The following is a 16,798-nucleotide window of genomic DNA, read 5'->3' on the forward strand; positions in this document are numbered from 1 at the left end:
AGGAACAGGTGCCAACCATCCTAGTTGCTCCGGTATGGCCAAAGAGAAGCTGGTACAATCTCAACATCGAACTACAGATAGACGGTCCGGTTCACCTGCTGGTAGATGCCGACCTTCTCCTCCAGGGGCCCTTCCAGCACCAGAATCCCCAAAAGATTGAACTTGGCTGCCCGGTTACTGAGGCCCATGTCCTAAGTGCTAGAGGGCTGTCGGATGCTGTAATCTCTACTTTGCAAAAACCCAGGAAGCCTGTCACTAATGCAATTTATGCTAAAGTGTGGAAGACTTTCCCGGCTTTCTTTCTACCTAATAAACCAGATCCACTACATTCAAACATATCTCAAATATTGGACTTCGTTCAGCATGGGTTAGAGTTGGGCCTTAGGCCCAGCACTCTAAAGGTTCAAGTTTCCGCTATCAGTGCTGTTTGTGACCAGGATCTAGCCAATCATCGTTGGATGAGAAGATTCATGGTATCAGCTCTAAGATCACAGCCTAGGAAACAACCCATGATACTCTTATGGGACTTGAATCTAGTCCTCAGGGTGCTCACATAAGCACCGTTTGAGCCTTTAACTTCCTGTTCTCCTCAACACCTGTCATACAAGGCTGCCTTCCTAGTAGCGATTACCACAGCAAGACATGTGAGGGAGCTGCAAGCCTTATCGGTTAGAGAACCCTACTTGATAATAACAGATGACACTATAATTCTCAGGCTTGATCCATCTTTTCTGCCGAAGGTGGTGTCTGATTTTCATCGTTTTCAGAACATTATTCTTCCTTCCTTCTGCCAAAACACGGTAAACCCAAAAGAAGAAGAATTCCATTCTTTCAATGTTAGACAGACTATTCTATAATATCTTGAGCAAACTAACTCTTTCAGAGTTGATCAAAACCTGTTTGTCCATCTGTTGAGTCAGAATAAAGGAAGGAAAGTGGCAAAAAGTACTATTTCTAGTTGGATAAAAAAAAGCCATACATGAAACCTATCTGGCCCAGAACTAGACTCCTCCAATCAAGGTCAAAGCCCATTCTATAAGGTCTACTTCAGTGTCATGGGCAGAAAGAGCAGGCGCTTCCATCGAGCAGATCTGCAGGGCTGCAACTTGGTCTTCACCACATACCTTTACCTTAGGCTATGTTCACACTTTGCAGATTCCACTGCGGATTTTTCCGCAGCAGAATTCCAAAATCCGCAGTGAAAACCGCAGCGCGTTTTCACTGCGGATTTATCGCGGTTTTTACTGCGTTTTCTTCTGCGGATTTTCAACTGCAGTTTTCTATTGGAGCAGCTGAAAATCCGCAGAAAAGAAGTGACATGCTGCGGAATGTAATCCGCAGCGTTTCCGCGCGGATTTTTCTGCAGCATGTGCACAGCGTTTTTTGTTTCCCATAGGTTTACATTGAAATGTAAACTCATGGGAAACTGCTGCGGATCCGCAGCGGTCAAATCCGCTGCGGATCCGCAGCAAAATCCGCAAAGTGTGAATATAGCCTAACACTACAGATTGGACTTATTGTCCAATAGGGATCTAGTCTTTGTCCGGAAAGTTCTCCAGGCTATTGTCCCCCCCCCAGTGCAGAATTGGTTGGTACTTCTCCTATGCTGTCGTGGAAGGTGACTAGAGAAAATTGAATTAGACTTACCATTAAGTCAGTTTCTAGGAACCTTCCATGACCGCACTAATTCCCTCCCTTTCCTTGGATTAATCCTGGGTTCATTAAGGTAGCTAGTGCTATGGTATCCGTTGTAAGTCACTGGCAATTTGGAGGGAGGAGGGGCTTTTAACCTCTCGTGCTTCCTGTCCCCCATTAGGGAATGGAGACATCCTCCTATGCTCTCGTGGAAGGTTCCTAGAAACCGAATTACCGGTAAGTCTAATTCTATTTTTCCAGCCCTGGTCCCCAGCGGTGAAGGCTGCGGCCTGGGTTCGGGTTTTGTTTTTTTCCGGGAAAGCAGCCAGTTCAGTACCACAGGCTCCTGCCTTCTCCACTGTCGCGCCAGCTCCCTCTGGCTCCGAAATTCCACCAGTCACTCCCTTGGGAATCTAAGCACATTACACTGTATGGATGACTAATTTAATCCAGACAAATTTTTCAACACTTTTTTGGATTGACATATACCACAGAAATGTACCTCAGAGCATTGAATGCTTTATGGATAAGTGAATACAGAAACATTTTTCAATGCTTTTTTTTAGAGTGTCCTATGCAAAAGAAATGCACCTCATACAGAATGATGAGTCTTTAAAAATAATGGACAGCACATGGATGGCAGCGGTACTTAGTTCATGGGATGTCCATGATTTGCAGTCATTAGCAGAAGCTTTGCAATTTCTTTTACCTTAGTTAAAAAATCTCTGATGAAAATTTGATGGTAAAAATTGAAACTTTCACCAAAAATTTAAGGAAATTTGGATAAAATCATGATGACATTTATACATATGTGAAAAATCACTGATGTCTGAATGAGGCCTTATTGGTAGAGTACATTGATTGTTATTATTGTACTTACCAGCAAGGTGGAACAAACCACCATTAGCTTGGTAGACAAAACCAGACAGTGAGCCCAAAGCGCCCCTGCTGTTCACTTTTTAACCCCAATACAAGGATTTTTATTTTGATACAGGCAGTTCCCAGGACATAAATTGCAATTTAGTCAATGACCATAAGTTTACACTGATGATCATAGATAATTAGGTCATACACAGAAGTCGGGCAGGTAGACAGCTAAGCAGAGGGATGCAGGTGAGATGCACGTTAAGGTCAAGAGATAGCAGCATTTCAATTAAGGCAGGCTCCTTAAAGGCTCGACATTGTCTGTTAGATTGCTACTTCCAGTAGGTATTAGAGTTCTAGTCCTCTTCCTCTCTGAAGAGACAATTTGCAATTAAGGCAAGCAAAAGAGAAGAGTCACATTATGGGGATTAGCTGCAGCTAGAGAGACAGATGATGGGAGGAACCAGAATCCAGGTCAAAACCAAGCCGCAAACTCTTTACTTTGCAAAAACATTAAAAAAATACAAAAACATATCTGGCACCAGAGCACTGCACTTAATGCAAAGCTGTGGCTCATGTGGTCTGATATCTATTGTATGTGATGGACATCTAATATCACTGACTTACAGTACAGACCAAAAGTTTGGACACAACTTCTCATTTAAAGATTTTTCTGCATTTTCATGACTATGAAAATTGTACATTCACACTGAAGGCATCAAAACTATGAATTAACACATGTGGAATTATATACTTAAAAAAAAAGTGTGAAACAACTGAAACTATGTCTTATATTCTAGGTTCTTCAAAGTAGCCACCTTTTGCTTTGATGACTGCTTTGCACACTCTTGGCATTCTCTTGATGAGCTTCAAGAGGTAGTCACCGGAAATGGTTTTCAATTCACCGGTGTGCCCTGTCAGGTTTAATAAGTGGGATTTCTTGACTTATAAAGTTGGGACTATCAGTTGTGTTGTGCAGAAGTCTGGTGGATACACAGCTGATAGTCCTACTGTCCTACCAACCTTCTCACTAAATGTTTTACTGGGAAGGTTGCCGAAGGGCACAAAGAAACCTGGACCCATGACAAAGCTACAGAGAAGTGAACTATTGAATGTGCACAACCTGGTGACCAAACATATTACACTAGTCCCTGCTTTAACATCTATTAACCCTTAACAACCAGAGGTCATTTTGGTTTTGCATTTTCATTTTTACCTCCCCTTCTTCTCAGAGCCATAACTTTTTTTTTTTTTTTGTCAAAATGGCCTGTGTGGGCTTGTTTTTTTAGGGATAAGTTGTACTTTTGAATGACACCATTGGTTTTAACATATCGTGTACTGGAAAGCAGGGAAAAAAATTCCACGTTCAGTGAAATTGCAAAAAAAAAGTACAATCTCACAGTTGTTTTTTGTTTTTTACCATGTTCACTAAATGGTCAAACTGACCTGCCATTATGATTCTCCAGGTCATTATGAGTTCATAGACGCCGAATATGTATAGTTTTTTTTTTTTTTTTTTTAACCCCTTCCCGACCCATGACGCCACGTAGGCGTCATGAAAGTCGGTGCCATTCCGACCCATGACGCCTATGCGGCGTCATGGAAAGATTGCGTCCCTGCAGATCGGGTGAAAGGGTTAACTCCCATTTCACCCGATCTGCAGGGACAGGGGGAGTGGTAGTTTAGCCCAGGGGGGGTGGCTTCACCCCCTCGTGGCTACGATCGCTCTGATTGGCTGTTGAAAGTGAAACTGCCAATCAGAGCGATTTGTAATATTTCACCCATTATAACGGGTGAAATATTACAATCCAGCCATGGCCGATGCTGAAATATCATCGGCCATGGCTGGAAATACTAGTGTGCCCCCACCCCACCCCTCCGATCGCCCCCCCACCCCCCCGATCTGGCCGGTACACTGCTCCGGCTCCCCTCCGCCCTGTGCTCCGCTCCCCCCCGTGCTCGTGTCCGCTCCCCCCGTGCTCCAATCACTCCCCCGTGCTCCAATCACCCCCCCTGCACTCCGATCCACCCCCCCCGTGCTCCGTTCCACCCCCCCGTGCTCCATTCCAGCCCCCCCGTGCTCCGTTCCACGCCCCCCGCGCTCCGTTCCACCCCTCCCGCGCTCCGATTCCCCCCCCCCGTGCTCCGATCCCCCCCCCGTGGTCCCCCCCACCCTATCATACTTACCGATCCAGCCGTGGTCCCGTCCGTCTTCTCCCGGGTGCCGCCATCTTCCAAAATGGCGGGCGCATGCGCAGTGCGCCCGCCGAATCTGCCGGCCGGCAGATTCGTTCCAAAGTGCATTTTGATCACTGAGATAGATTCTATAATAATCTATCAATAAAATAATAAATGACCCCCCCCCCTTTGTCACTCCCATAGGTAGGGACAATAAAAAAATAAAGAAATTTTTTTTTTCCACTAATGTTAGAATAGGGTTAGGGTTAGGGGTAGGGTTAGGGTTAGGGGTAGGGTTAGGGTTAAGGTTAGGGGTAGGGTTAAGGGTAGGGGTAGGGTTAGGGCTAGGGTTAGGGTTAGGGTTAGGAATGTGCACACGTATTCTGGTCCTCTGCGGATTTTTCCGCTGCGGATTTGATAAATCCGCAGTGCTAAACCGCTGCGGATTTATGGCGGATTTACCGCGTTTTTTTCTGCGCATTTCACTGCGGTTTTACAATTGCGATTTTCTATTGGAGCAGTTGTAAAACCGCTGCGGAATCCGCACAAAGAAGTGACATGCTGCGGAATGTAAACCGCTGCGTTTCCGTGCAGTTTTTCCGCAGCATGTGCACAGCGATTTTTGTTTCCCATAGGTTTACATTGAACTGTACACTCATGGGAAACTGCTGCGGATCCGCAGCGTTTTCCGCAGCGTGTGCACATACCTTTAGAATTAGGCCATGTGCACACGGTGCGGATTTGGCTGCGGATTCACAGCAGTGTTCCATCAGGTTTACAGTACCATGTAAACATATGAAAAACCAAATCCGCTGTGCCCATGGTGCGGAAAATACCGCGCGGAAACGCTGCGTTGTATTTTCCGCAGCATGTCAATTCTTTGTGCGGATTCCGCAGCGTTTTACACCTGTTCCTCAATAGGAATCCGCAGGTGAAATCCGCACAAAAAACACTGGAAATCCGCGGAAAATCCGCAGGTAAAACACAGTGCCTTTCACCCGCAGATTTTTCAAAAATGGTGCGGAAATATCTCACACGAATCCGCAACGTGGGCACATAGCCTTAGGGTTAGGGTTGGAATTAGGGTTGTGGTTAGGGTTAGGGGTGTGTTGGGCTTAGTGTTGTGGTTAGGGGTGTGTTGGGGTTAGGGTTGTGATTAGGATTATGGCTACAGTTGGGATTAGGGTTAGGGGTGTGTTGGGGTTAGTGTTGGAGTTAGAATTGAGGGGTTTCCACTGTTTAGGCACATCAGGGGTCTCCAAACGCAACATGGCGCCACCATTGATTCCAGCCAATCTCGTATTCAAAAAGTCAAATGGTGCTCCCTCACTTCCGAGCCCTGACGTGTGCCCAAACAGTGGTTTACCCCCACATATGGGGTACCAGCATACTCAGGACAAACTGCGCAACAATTACTGGGGTCCAATTTATCCTGTTACCCTTGTGAATCTAAAAAAATGCTTGCTAAAACATAATTTTTGAGGAAAGAAAAATGATTTTTTATTTTCACGGCTCTGCGTTGTAAACGTCTGTGAAGCACTTGGGGGTTCAAAGTGCTCACCACATATCTAGATAAGTTCCTTGGGGGGTCTAGTTTCTAAAATGGGGTCACTTGTGGGGGGTTTCTACTGTTTAGGCACACCAGGGGCTCTGCAAACGCAACGTGACACCCGCAGACCATTCCATCAAAGTCTGCATTTCAAAAGTCACTACTTCCCTTCTGAGCCCCGACGTGTGCCCAAACAGTGGTTTACCCCCACATATGGGGTATCAGCGTACTCAGGAGAAACTGGACAACAACTTTTGGGGTCCAATTTCTCCTGTAACCCTTGGGAAAATAAAAAATTCTGGGCTAAATAATTATTTTTGAGGAAAGAAAATGTATTTATTATTTTCACGGCTCTGCATTATAAACTTCTATGAAGCACTTGGGGGTTCAAAGTGCTCACCACACATCTAGATAAGTTCCTTTCAGGGTCTAGTTTCCAAAATGGGGTCACTTGTGGGGGGTTTCTACTGTTTAGGCACATCAGGGGCTCTGCAAACGCAACGTGATGCCCGCAGAGCATTCCATCAAAGTCTGCATTTCAAAACGTCACTACTTCAATTCCAAGCCCCGGCATGTGCCCAAACAGTAGTTTACCCCCACATATGGGGTATCACCGTACTCAGGAGAAACTGGACAACAAATATTGGGGTCAAATTTCTCCTGTAACCCTTGGGAAAATAAAAAATTCTGGGCTAAATAATTATTTTTGAGGAAAGAAAACGTATTTATTATTTTCACGGCTCTGCATTATAAACTTCTATGAAGCACTTGGGGGTTCAAAGTGCTCACCACACATCTAGATAAGTTCCTTTCAGGGTCTAGTTTCCAAAATGGGGTCACTTGTGGGGGGTTTCTACTGTTTAGGCACATCAGGGGCTCTGCAAACGCAACGTGACGCCCGCAGAGCATTCCATCAAAGTCTGCATTTCAAAACGTCACTACTTCAATTCCAAGCCCCGGCATGTGCCCAAACAGTAGTTTACTCCCACATATGGGGTATCACCGTACTCAGGAGAAACTGGACAACAAATATTGGGGTCAAATTTCTCCTGTTACCCTTGGGAAAATTAAAAAATTCTGGGCTAAATAATTATTTTTGAGGAAAGAAAACTTATTTATTATTTTCACGGCTCTGCATTATAAACTTCTATGAAGCACTTGGGGGTTCAAAGTGCTCACCACACATCTAGATAAGTTCCTTTGGGGGTCTAGTTTCCAAAATGGGGTCACTTGTGGGGGGTTTCTACTGTTAAGCCACATCAGGGGCTCTGCAAATGCAACGTGACGCCCACAGAGCATTCCATCAAAGTCTGCATTTCAAAACGTCACTACTTCACTTCCGAGCCCCGGCATGTGCCCAAACAGTGATTTACCCCCACATATGGGGTATCAGCGTACTCAGGAGAAACTGGACAACAACTTTTGGGGTCAAATTTCTCCTGTTACCCTTGGGAAAATAAAAAATTGCAGGCTAAAAGATCATTTTTGAGAAAATAATTTTTTTTTTATTTTCATGGCTCTGCGTTATAAACTTCTGTGAAGCACTTGGGGGTTCAAAGTCCTCACCACACATCTAGATTAGTTCCTTTGGGGGTCTAGTTTCTAAAATGGTGTCATTTCTGGGGGATCTCCAATGTTTAGGCACACAGGGGCTCTCCAAACGTGACATGGTGTCCGCTAATGATTGGAGCTAATTTTCCATTTAAAAAGCCAAATGGCGTGCCATCCCTTCCGAGCCCTGCCGTGCGCCCAAACAGTGGTTTACCCCCACATATGGGGTATCAGCGTACTCAGGACAAACTGGACAACAATATTTGGGGTCCAATTTCTCCTATTATCCTTGGCAAAATAGGAAATTCCAGGCTAAAAAATCATTTTTGAGGAAAGAAAAATTATTTTTTATTTTCATGGCTCTGCGTTATAAACTTCTGTGAAGCACCTGGGGGTTTAAAGTGCTCAATATGCATCTAGATAAGTTCCTTGGGGGGTCTAGTTTCCAAAATGGGGTCACTTGTGGGGGAGCTCCAATGTTTAGGCACACAGGGGCTTTCCAAACGCGACATGGTGTCCGCTAACAATTGGAGCTAATTTTCCATTCAAAAAGTCAAATGGCGCGCCTTCTCTTCCGAGCCCTGCCGAGTGCCCAAACAGTGGTTTACCCCCACATATGAGGTATCGGCGTACTCGGGAGAAATTGCCCAACAAATTTTATGATCCATTTTATCCTACTGCCCATGTGAAAATGAAAAAATTGAGGCGAAAATAATTTTTTTGTGAAAAAAAATTACTTTTTCATTTTTACAGATCAATTTGTGAAGCACCTGAGGGTTTAAAGTGCTCACTAGGCATCTAAATTAGTTCCTTGGGGGGTCTAGTTTCCAAAATGGGGTCACTTGTGGGGGAGCGCCAATGTTTAGGCACACAGGAGCTATCCAAACGCGACATGGTGTCCGCTAACGATGGAAATAATTTTTCATTCAAAAAGTCAAATGGCGCTCCTTCCCTTCCGAGCCTTACCATGTGCCCAAACAGTGGTTTACCTCCACATGTGAGGTATTGGTGTACTCAGGAGAAATTGCCCAACACATTTTAGGATCCATTTTATCCTGTTGCCCATGTGAAAATGAAAAAATTGAGGCTAAAAGAATTTTTTTGCGAAAAAAAAGTACTTTTTCATTTTTACGGATCAATTTGTGAAGCACCTGGGGGTTCAAAGTGCTCACTATGCATCTAGATAAGTTCCTTGGGGCGTCTAGTTTCCAAAATGGGGTCACTTGTGGGGGAGCTCCAATTTTTAGGCACACGGGGGCTCTCCAAACGTGACATGGTGTCCGCTAAAGAGTGGAGCCAATTTTTGATTCAAAAAGTCAAATGGCGCTCCTTCCCTTCCAAGCCCTGCCGTGCGCCAAAACAGTGGTTTACCCCCACATATGAGGTATCAGCGTACTCAGGACAAATTGGACAACAACTTTCGTGGTTCAGTTTCTCCTTTTACCATTGGGAAAATAAAAAAATTGTTGCTAAAAGATAATTTTTGTGACTAAAAAGTTAAATGTTCATTTTTTCCTTCCATGTTGCTTCTGCTTCTGTGAAGCACCTGAAGGGTTAATAAACTTCTTGAATGTGGTTTTGAGTACCTTGAGGGGTGCAGTTTTTAGAATGGTGTCACTTTTGGGTATTTTCAGCCATATAGACCCCTCAAACTGACTTCAAATGTGAGGTGGTCCCTAAAAAAAATGGTTTTGTAAATTTCGTTGTAAAAATGACAAATCGCTGGTCGAATTTTAACCCTTATAACTTCCTAACAAAAAAAAATTTTGTTTCCAAAATTGTGCTGATGTAAAGTAAACATGTGGGAAATGTTATTTATTAACTATTTTGTGTCACATATATCTCTGGTTTAACAGAATAAAAATTCAAAATGTGAAAATTGCGAAATTTTCAAAATTTTCGCCAAATTTCCGTGTTTATCACAAATAAATGCAGAATTTATTGACCTAAATTTACCACTAACATGAAGCCCAATATGTCACGAAAAAACTGTCTCAGAACCGCTAGGATCCGTTGAAGCGTTCCTGAGTTATTACCTCATAAAGGGACACTGGTCAGAATTGCAAAAAACGGCAAGGTCTTTAAGGTCAAAATAGGCTGGGTCTTGAAGGGGTTAAATGGTGAAAAAAATTAAAAAGTTTGTTAAAAAAATTCTCATTTTCCAAAACCCGTAGCGTCTCCATTTTTCATGATCTGGGGTCAGGAGAGGGTTTATTTTTTGGGGTGCTAAGCTGATATTTTTAATGATCCCATTTCGTGCAGATACGATCTTTTGATCGCCTGTTATTGCATTTTAATGCAACGTTGCGGCGACCAAAAAAAACATAATTCTGGTGTTTTGACTTTTCTCTCGTTAAGACGTTTAGCGAACGGGTTAGTTATTTTTTTCATATTTATAGATCGGGCAATTCTGAATGTGGCAATACCAAATGTGTGTTATTATTATTTTTTTTAAATTGTTTTATTTTGAATGAGGCGAAAGGGGCACCTCCATTTGAAAATATATATATAATTTTAGTTTTTTTTCTACTTTTGGCATGCTTTAATAGTTTCCATGGGAGACTAGAAGCTGCCATAAACCGATCGGCTCTGCTACATACAAGTGATGATCAGTTCACCTGTATGTTATTATTATTATTTATTATTATAGCGCCATTTATTCCATGGCGCTTTACATGCGAGGAGGGGTATAAATAATAAAAACAGGTGCAATAATGGTGAACAATACAAGTCACAACTGGTACAGGAGGAGAGAGGACCCTGCCTGTGAGGGCTCACAATCTACAAGGGATGGGTGAGGATACAGTAGGTAAGGATAGAGCTGGTCGTGCAGTAGTTTGGTCGATCGGTGATTAATGCAGGTTGTAGGCTTGCCGGAAGAGGTAGGTCTTCAGGTTCTTTTTGAAGGTTTCGATGGTAGGTGAGAGTCTGATATGTTGTGGTAGAGAGTTCCAGAGTAGGGGTGATGCGCAAGAGAAATCTTGTATGCGATTGTGGGAAGAGGAGATAAGAGGGGAGTAGAGAAGGAGATCTTGTGAGGATCGGAGGTTGCGTGCAGGAAAGTGCTGGGAGACAAGGTCACAGATGTATGGAGGAGACAGGTTGTGGATGGCTGTGTATGTCATGGTTAGGCTTTTGTACTGGAGTCTCTGGGTAATGGGGAGCCAGTGAAAGGATTGACAGAGGGGAGAGGCCGGGGAATAGCGGGGGGGACAGGTGGATTAGTCGGGCACCTGAGTTTAGAATAGATTGGAGGGGTGCGAGAGTTCAAGAGGAGGCCACAGAGCAGGAGGTTACAGTAGTCGAGGCGGGAGATGATGAGGGCATGGACTAGGGTTTTTGAAGATTCTTGGTTTAGGAATGTACAGATCCGTAAAATATTTTTGAGTTGAAGGCGGCAGGAAGTGGAAAGGGCTTGGATATGCAGTTTGAAGGAGAGATCAGTGTCAAGGATTACCCCGAGACAGCGAGCTTGTGGGCCTGGGGAGAGTGGGCAGCCGTTTACAGTAATGGATAGGTTCGATGGGGAGGGGGGGGGAGTCGCGTGAGATGGGGGAAAGACAATGAAGTCTGTTTTGTCCATGTTAAGCTTTAGAAATCTAGCGGAGAAGAAGGATGAAATAGAGGATAAACATTGAGGAATTTTGGTTAGTAGGGTGGTGATATCTGGTCCAGAGATGTAGATCTGTGTGTCATCAGCATAGAGATGATACTGAAAACCATGAGATTCCATGAGCTGTCCCAGGCCAAAAGTGTAAATGGAGACGAGCAGGGGCCCTAGAACTGACCCTTGCGGGACTCCGACAGGGGGCGAGGTGAGGAGGTGGTGTGTGAATGGGAGACACTGAATGTTCGGTCAGTTAGGTATGACGAGACCCAGGATAGGGCCAAGTCTGTGATGCCAAGGGATGAGAAGGTCTGTAGTAATAGGGAATGGTCCACTGTGTCAAAGGCAGAGGACAGGTCCAGGAGGAGGAGGATAGAGTAGTGTCGCTTGCTCTTGGCGGTTAATAGGTCATTGGTGACCTTAGTTGGGGCAGTTTCAGTGGAGTGGTGTGACCGGAAGCCTGATTGTAAGTGGTCGAAAAGGAAGCAGGAAGATAGATGGGAGGACAGTTCAAGATGGACGTGTTGTTCCAGTAGTTTTGAGGCATAAGGGAGAAGTGATATAGGGTGATAGCTAGCTACAGAGGATGGGTCAAGAGAGGGCTTTTTGAGGATAGGTGTGATTGAGGCATGTTTAAAGTTTGAGGGGAAAACACCAGTTGTTAGTGATAGGTTGAAGAGATGGGTTAGAGTTGGGATGAAGACTGTGGGAAGGGATCGGGTCAAGTGCACAGGTGGTGAGATGTGATCTTGAGAGTAGAGTGGAGAGTCGATCTTCTGTATAATAGTGGAGAAGTTGGTTTTGGAGGTGGAGGGCTGGGTAGTTGGGAGGAAGGGCTTTGGGGGTTGTCGACTAAAACTGTCTCTGATGTTCTCAATCTTCTGCTTGAAAAATGAGGCAAAGTCTTCAGCAAAGATAAGTGGGGAGGGAGGAGGTGCTGGGGGACGGAGGAGAGAGTTGAAGGTGTTGAATAACTGTTTAGGGTTGTGAGACAGGGAGGATATGAGAGATGAGAAGTAGGTTTGTTTAGCTGTGGCGAGTGTGCTCTTGAAAGTAGTGAGGGACTGTTTGAATGCGATAAAGTGCTTGATGGAGTGGGATCTTTTCCATCTCCGCTCTGCAGCCCTGGAAGTTCGCCTCAGTTCTTTGGTCAGGCTGGTGTGCCAGGGCTGTCTGTTCATTTTGCGAGCTTTGGTATATGTAAAAGGGGCAAGAGATTCCAAAGCTGCAGCTATTGGGGTGTTATATAGAGCTTCAGCGTCATTCGCATTGTGTAGGGAACTTATGTCTGTGAGAGAGATTGCTTACTTGCATGGGGCGGTGCTCATAGCAATCCGGCAGTGACAATCATAGAGGTCTGCTGGAGACCTCTAGTTGTCATGCCAACCCATCGGTGACCTGCAATATCAGTGATGGGTTCACTGATGGACGGGATTTCCGACTCGCTTGCGGAAGCGTGGGTTAAATGCCTCTGTCAGAGATTGACAGCGGCATTCAACTAGTTAACAGCCGCAGGTGGATCACAATTCCACCTGCGGCTGTTAGAGGCACTTGTCAGATGTTAAAAACAGCTGATGTGTGCCAGAAAAGATGCAGACTCAGTACCGAAGCTCACATGAAAGAGAGGGAGTCCGACATCAGCGTACTATTATGCCCAATGTTGGAAAGGGGTTAATGTCAACTTTCTCCTACTCGATTGAATTTTACCCCAATATGTATAGAAATGCTTCTACATAATTGCTTTAAAATATCTAATATTGTAAGAAATAATATTATTCTCTGCTATTGAAGAAAAAAAATTAAAATCCATTTTATTTTTGTCAGATGGCTGTAGAAGCTCAGAGGAACATCTTTCATTTTCACATTTTAAAGCACAAGATCATGGTGTCACACCAGATTCGGATGAAGAGCAGATCCCTATCCCGGATCCACCTCCAAATCTTCACATCAAAAAGCTTTCAACTGATCCTTTTCAAAAAGGCCTGTCTTCTGATTCATCACAGACTGTTGAGCATAGTAAAAATAACAGAAAACATAAAAGAACTAAAACAAGAGAGAAATCCTTTTCATGTTCAGAATGTCAGAAATGTTTTATAAGCAAATCATATCTCGTTATACATGAGAGAATTCACACTGGCGAGAAGCCATTTTCATGTTCAGAATGTGGGAAATGTTTTACTCGGAAAGGAGATCTTGTTACGCACAAGTTAATTCACACAAGGGAGAAACCATATTCATGTTCAGAATGTATGAAACATTTTTTACGCAAATCACACCTGAATGCACATCAGAAAACTCACACAAAGGAGAAACCACATTCATGTTCAGAATGTGGGAAATGTTTTAAACGGAAAGGAACGCTTGTTTATCATCAGAGAACTCACACAGCAGAGCAGGCATTTTCATGTCAAGAATGTGGGAAAGTTTTTCAAAGCAATTCACACCTGTTAAGACATCAAATGACTCACACAGGGGAGAAACCATTTTCATGTCCAGAATGTGGGAAATGTTTTACTCAGAAAGGATATCTTATTATACACAAGAGAATTCACACGAGGTAGAAACCACATTCATGTTCAGAATGTGAGAAATGTTTTACACGCAAATCACACCTGCTTACACATCGGAGAACTCACACAGAGAAACATCAGAGAATTCACACATTGGAGAAACCATTTTCATGTCCAGAGTGTGGGAAATGTTTTCCTAAGAAAGGAGATCTTGTTATACCCAATAGAATTCACACAATGGAGAATCCATATTCGTGTTCACAATGTTGGAAATGTTTTACACGCAAATCAAACCTGGCTACACATCAGGGAATTCACACAGGGGAGAAACTATTTTCATGTCCAGAGTGTGGGAAATGTTTTACAAACAAATCACACCTGGATGTACATCAGAGAATACACACAGGGGAGAAACCATTTTCATGCTAGAATGTGGGAAATGTTTTAGAAACAAATCGGACCTGGTTAGACATCAGAGAATTCACACAAGGGACAAACCATTTTCATGTCCAGAATGTGGGAAATGTTTTAACGACAGCTCCACTCTTTTCTCACATAATAAAATTCATACAGATTAAAAAAAAACAAAAAACATTTTCACATTCAGAATGTAGTACACATTTTACAAATAAAAGCAAACCTTGTTGCACGTCGGAGAATTCGTATAGGGAGGAAGCCTTTTTCATGTCCAGTACATTTTACTCACATACCACATTTTCGTTAACATCAGAGAAATCACACATGGAAGCAGCTATTTTCTATTTTTTTGATAAATTAATTAAAAACTGTCCTCCTTTATTTTCAACAATTGCAGCTCTGTATTTGAGCTTCCTTTGATAAAAATAGGATTTTGCATCAATAATATTTCTTATATTTATATGCCATTATAATGTCCCTTATATATTACTGTATTTTTTGGATTATAAGATGCACTTTTTTCCCCAAATTTTGAGGGGAAATGGAGGTGCGTCTTATAATGCGGATATACCTTACCAGCCAAGGTGGAGCGGGGTCCCAGGGTCGCGGCTGGAGGAGGCAAGAGTGGAGCATTGCTGCAGGTCGCAGGCTGGGATAATGGGGTGTTCAGATGTGCGGCACACTGCTGTGGTTGTTCGGTGCTGCGGGGCCTCTGCCAACATTTTGTGAAAGCCCAGAACCCCCACACTGAGGGTATGTGCACACGTCAGGATTTTTAGCGTTTTTTTTTGCGGAATTTCGCTATAAATCCGCGTAAAAAACGCTAAAATTATGCATCCTATCATTTAGAATGTATTTCGCATTTTTTGTGCAGATGTAAGCGTTTTTTTCCGCCAAAAAAACGCATACCGCAAAAAATCCGGACATGCTCTATCTTTTTGCGGATTTTTTGCGGATTTCCTATCAAAAAGGACATTCCGGAAAAAAAAAAAATCCGCAAAAATTCAGCAAAAAATCAGCGCAAAAAACACGCAAATTCCGCAAGAAATCCGCGCAAAAAAAAACGCGGATTTCTGGCAGAATTCTCAGGATTTTGTCAGGAAAAAATCCTGACGTGTGCACATACCTTTAGAGTATTTGCACACGTTGTGGATTTGGCTGTGGATCCGCAGCAGTTTTCCATGAGGTGTACAGTACCATGTAAACCTATGGAAAACCAAACCCGCTGTGCACATGCTGGTGAAAAGTCCGCGCAGAAATGCAGCGGTTTATTTTCCGCAGCATGTCAATTCTTTGTGCAGAATCTGCAGCGTTTACACCTATTCCATTATTGGAATCTGCAGGTGTAAAAACGCAGGCGAAATCCACACAAATTCTGCACAAAATCTGCAGAATCTGCAAGGAAAAATCCGCAATGTGTGTATATACCCTTACATGGTTTACTATGCTATGGACTCCGGGAAAATGGCTGCCGGCGGCGGCGCATGCTTAGATGGAGATCTTGGCACTAAGATCTCGGGAGATGAGATCTCAGTGCTGAGATCTTGGTGCCAAGATCTCCATCTGCGAATGCACCGCCCCCGACATCCATTTTCCCTGAGCCCACCGCATAGTAAACTATGTAAGTGCGGGGGGTCTGAGCTTTCACAAAATGTCAACAGAGCCCCCGAAGCAGCACACAACACATCCAAACATCCCCTCATCCCAGCCTGCGGACTTCAGCAACGCTCCATGCTTGCCACCTCCAGCAGCGACCCTGGGACTCCGATTCACTGCAGCTACCACTCCCATTTTATTAAAAAAAAAAAGTTTTTATCCTATATTTCTCCTCAAAATTTGGGGTGCATTTTAGAATCTGATGTTTGATAATCCGCAAAATGCTGTATATCTTAAATTATATTGGATTATTCAGAGATGTCCTGCTCCCTTCACTCTATCTCTTTAACATTAATAATGAATATGTTACTTATCTTATATTTCCTGAACTATTATTATCTCTCACTTATCTGCTACTTCTGCACAGGAATCAATGTTGTATCATATGCACAGGTGCTCTAGATCTACTGAATGTTCCATATATATATTTTGTATGGATATACTCCATTTTCCATTGTCCTCTGATGTGTTCCTCTTTAAACACGTATCTTTCTTGACATCAATGTTTGATTTGTAATCTGGGCTATTGATTATTTGAGCGTTCTACATATTATGTATGGATTTCTTATCACACATGCGCATTCTTCTTACAAATCATTAGTGGCACGGAGCTCTTCACATACTCCACCTTCTCTTATGAATAATTGTACTTTGCGCACATGCGCCATAGCTCAACTGAACATTCCTATATTATGTATGAATATTCTTGCACGTATGTGCAGCTTGTCTACACGTTTTGTGCATATGCGAAGCTCTTACCGATAATGTTTCGCTCACGCATGCGCCTTGATAATTCTATGAACTTTGACACTTGTTTGCACATATGCAATT

The 16,798-nt window shown here is 43.4% G+C and overlaps 1 protein-coding gene across 1 annotated transcript; it reads left to right on the forward strand.

The window, feature by feature from the left end:
* The first annotated feature begins 363 nt into the window (after positions 1-363).
* Positions 364-14,323, forward strand: LOC138666622 (zinc finger protein 300-like). The gene is made up of 3 exons (XM_069754819.1): positions 364-367; positions 13,209-13,941; positions 14,014-14,323. Exons 1-3 carry the CDS (start codon positions 364-366, stop codon positions 14,321-14,323), a joined length of 1,047 nt encoding a protein of 348 aa, XP_069610920.1.
* The last annotated feature ends 2,475 nt before the right edge of the window (positions 14,324-16,798 follow it).

This window comes from Ranitomeya imitator, chromosome 2 (genome assembly GCF_032444005.1).
Source record: "Ranitomeya imitator isolate aRanImi1 chromosome 2, aRanImi1.pri, whole genome shotgun sequence".
Lineage (NCBI taxonomy): Eukaryota > Metazoa > Chordata > Amphibia > Anura > Dendrobatidae > Ranitomeya > Ranitomeya imitator.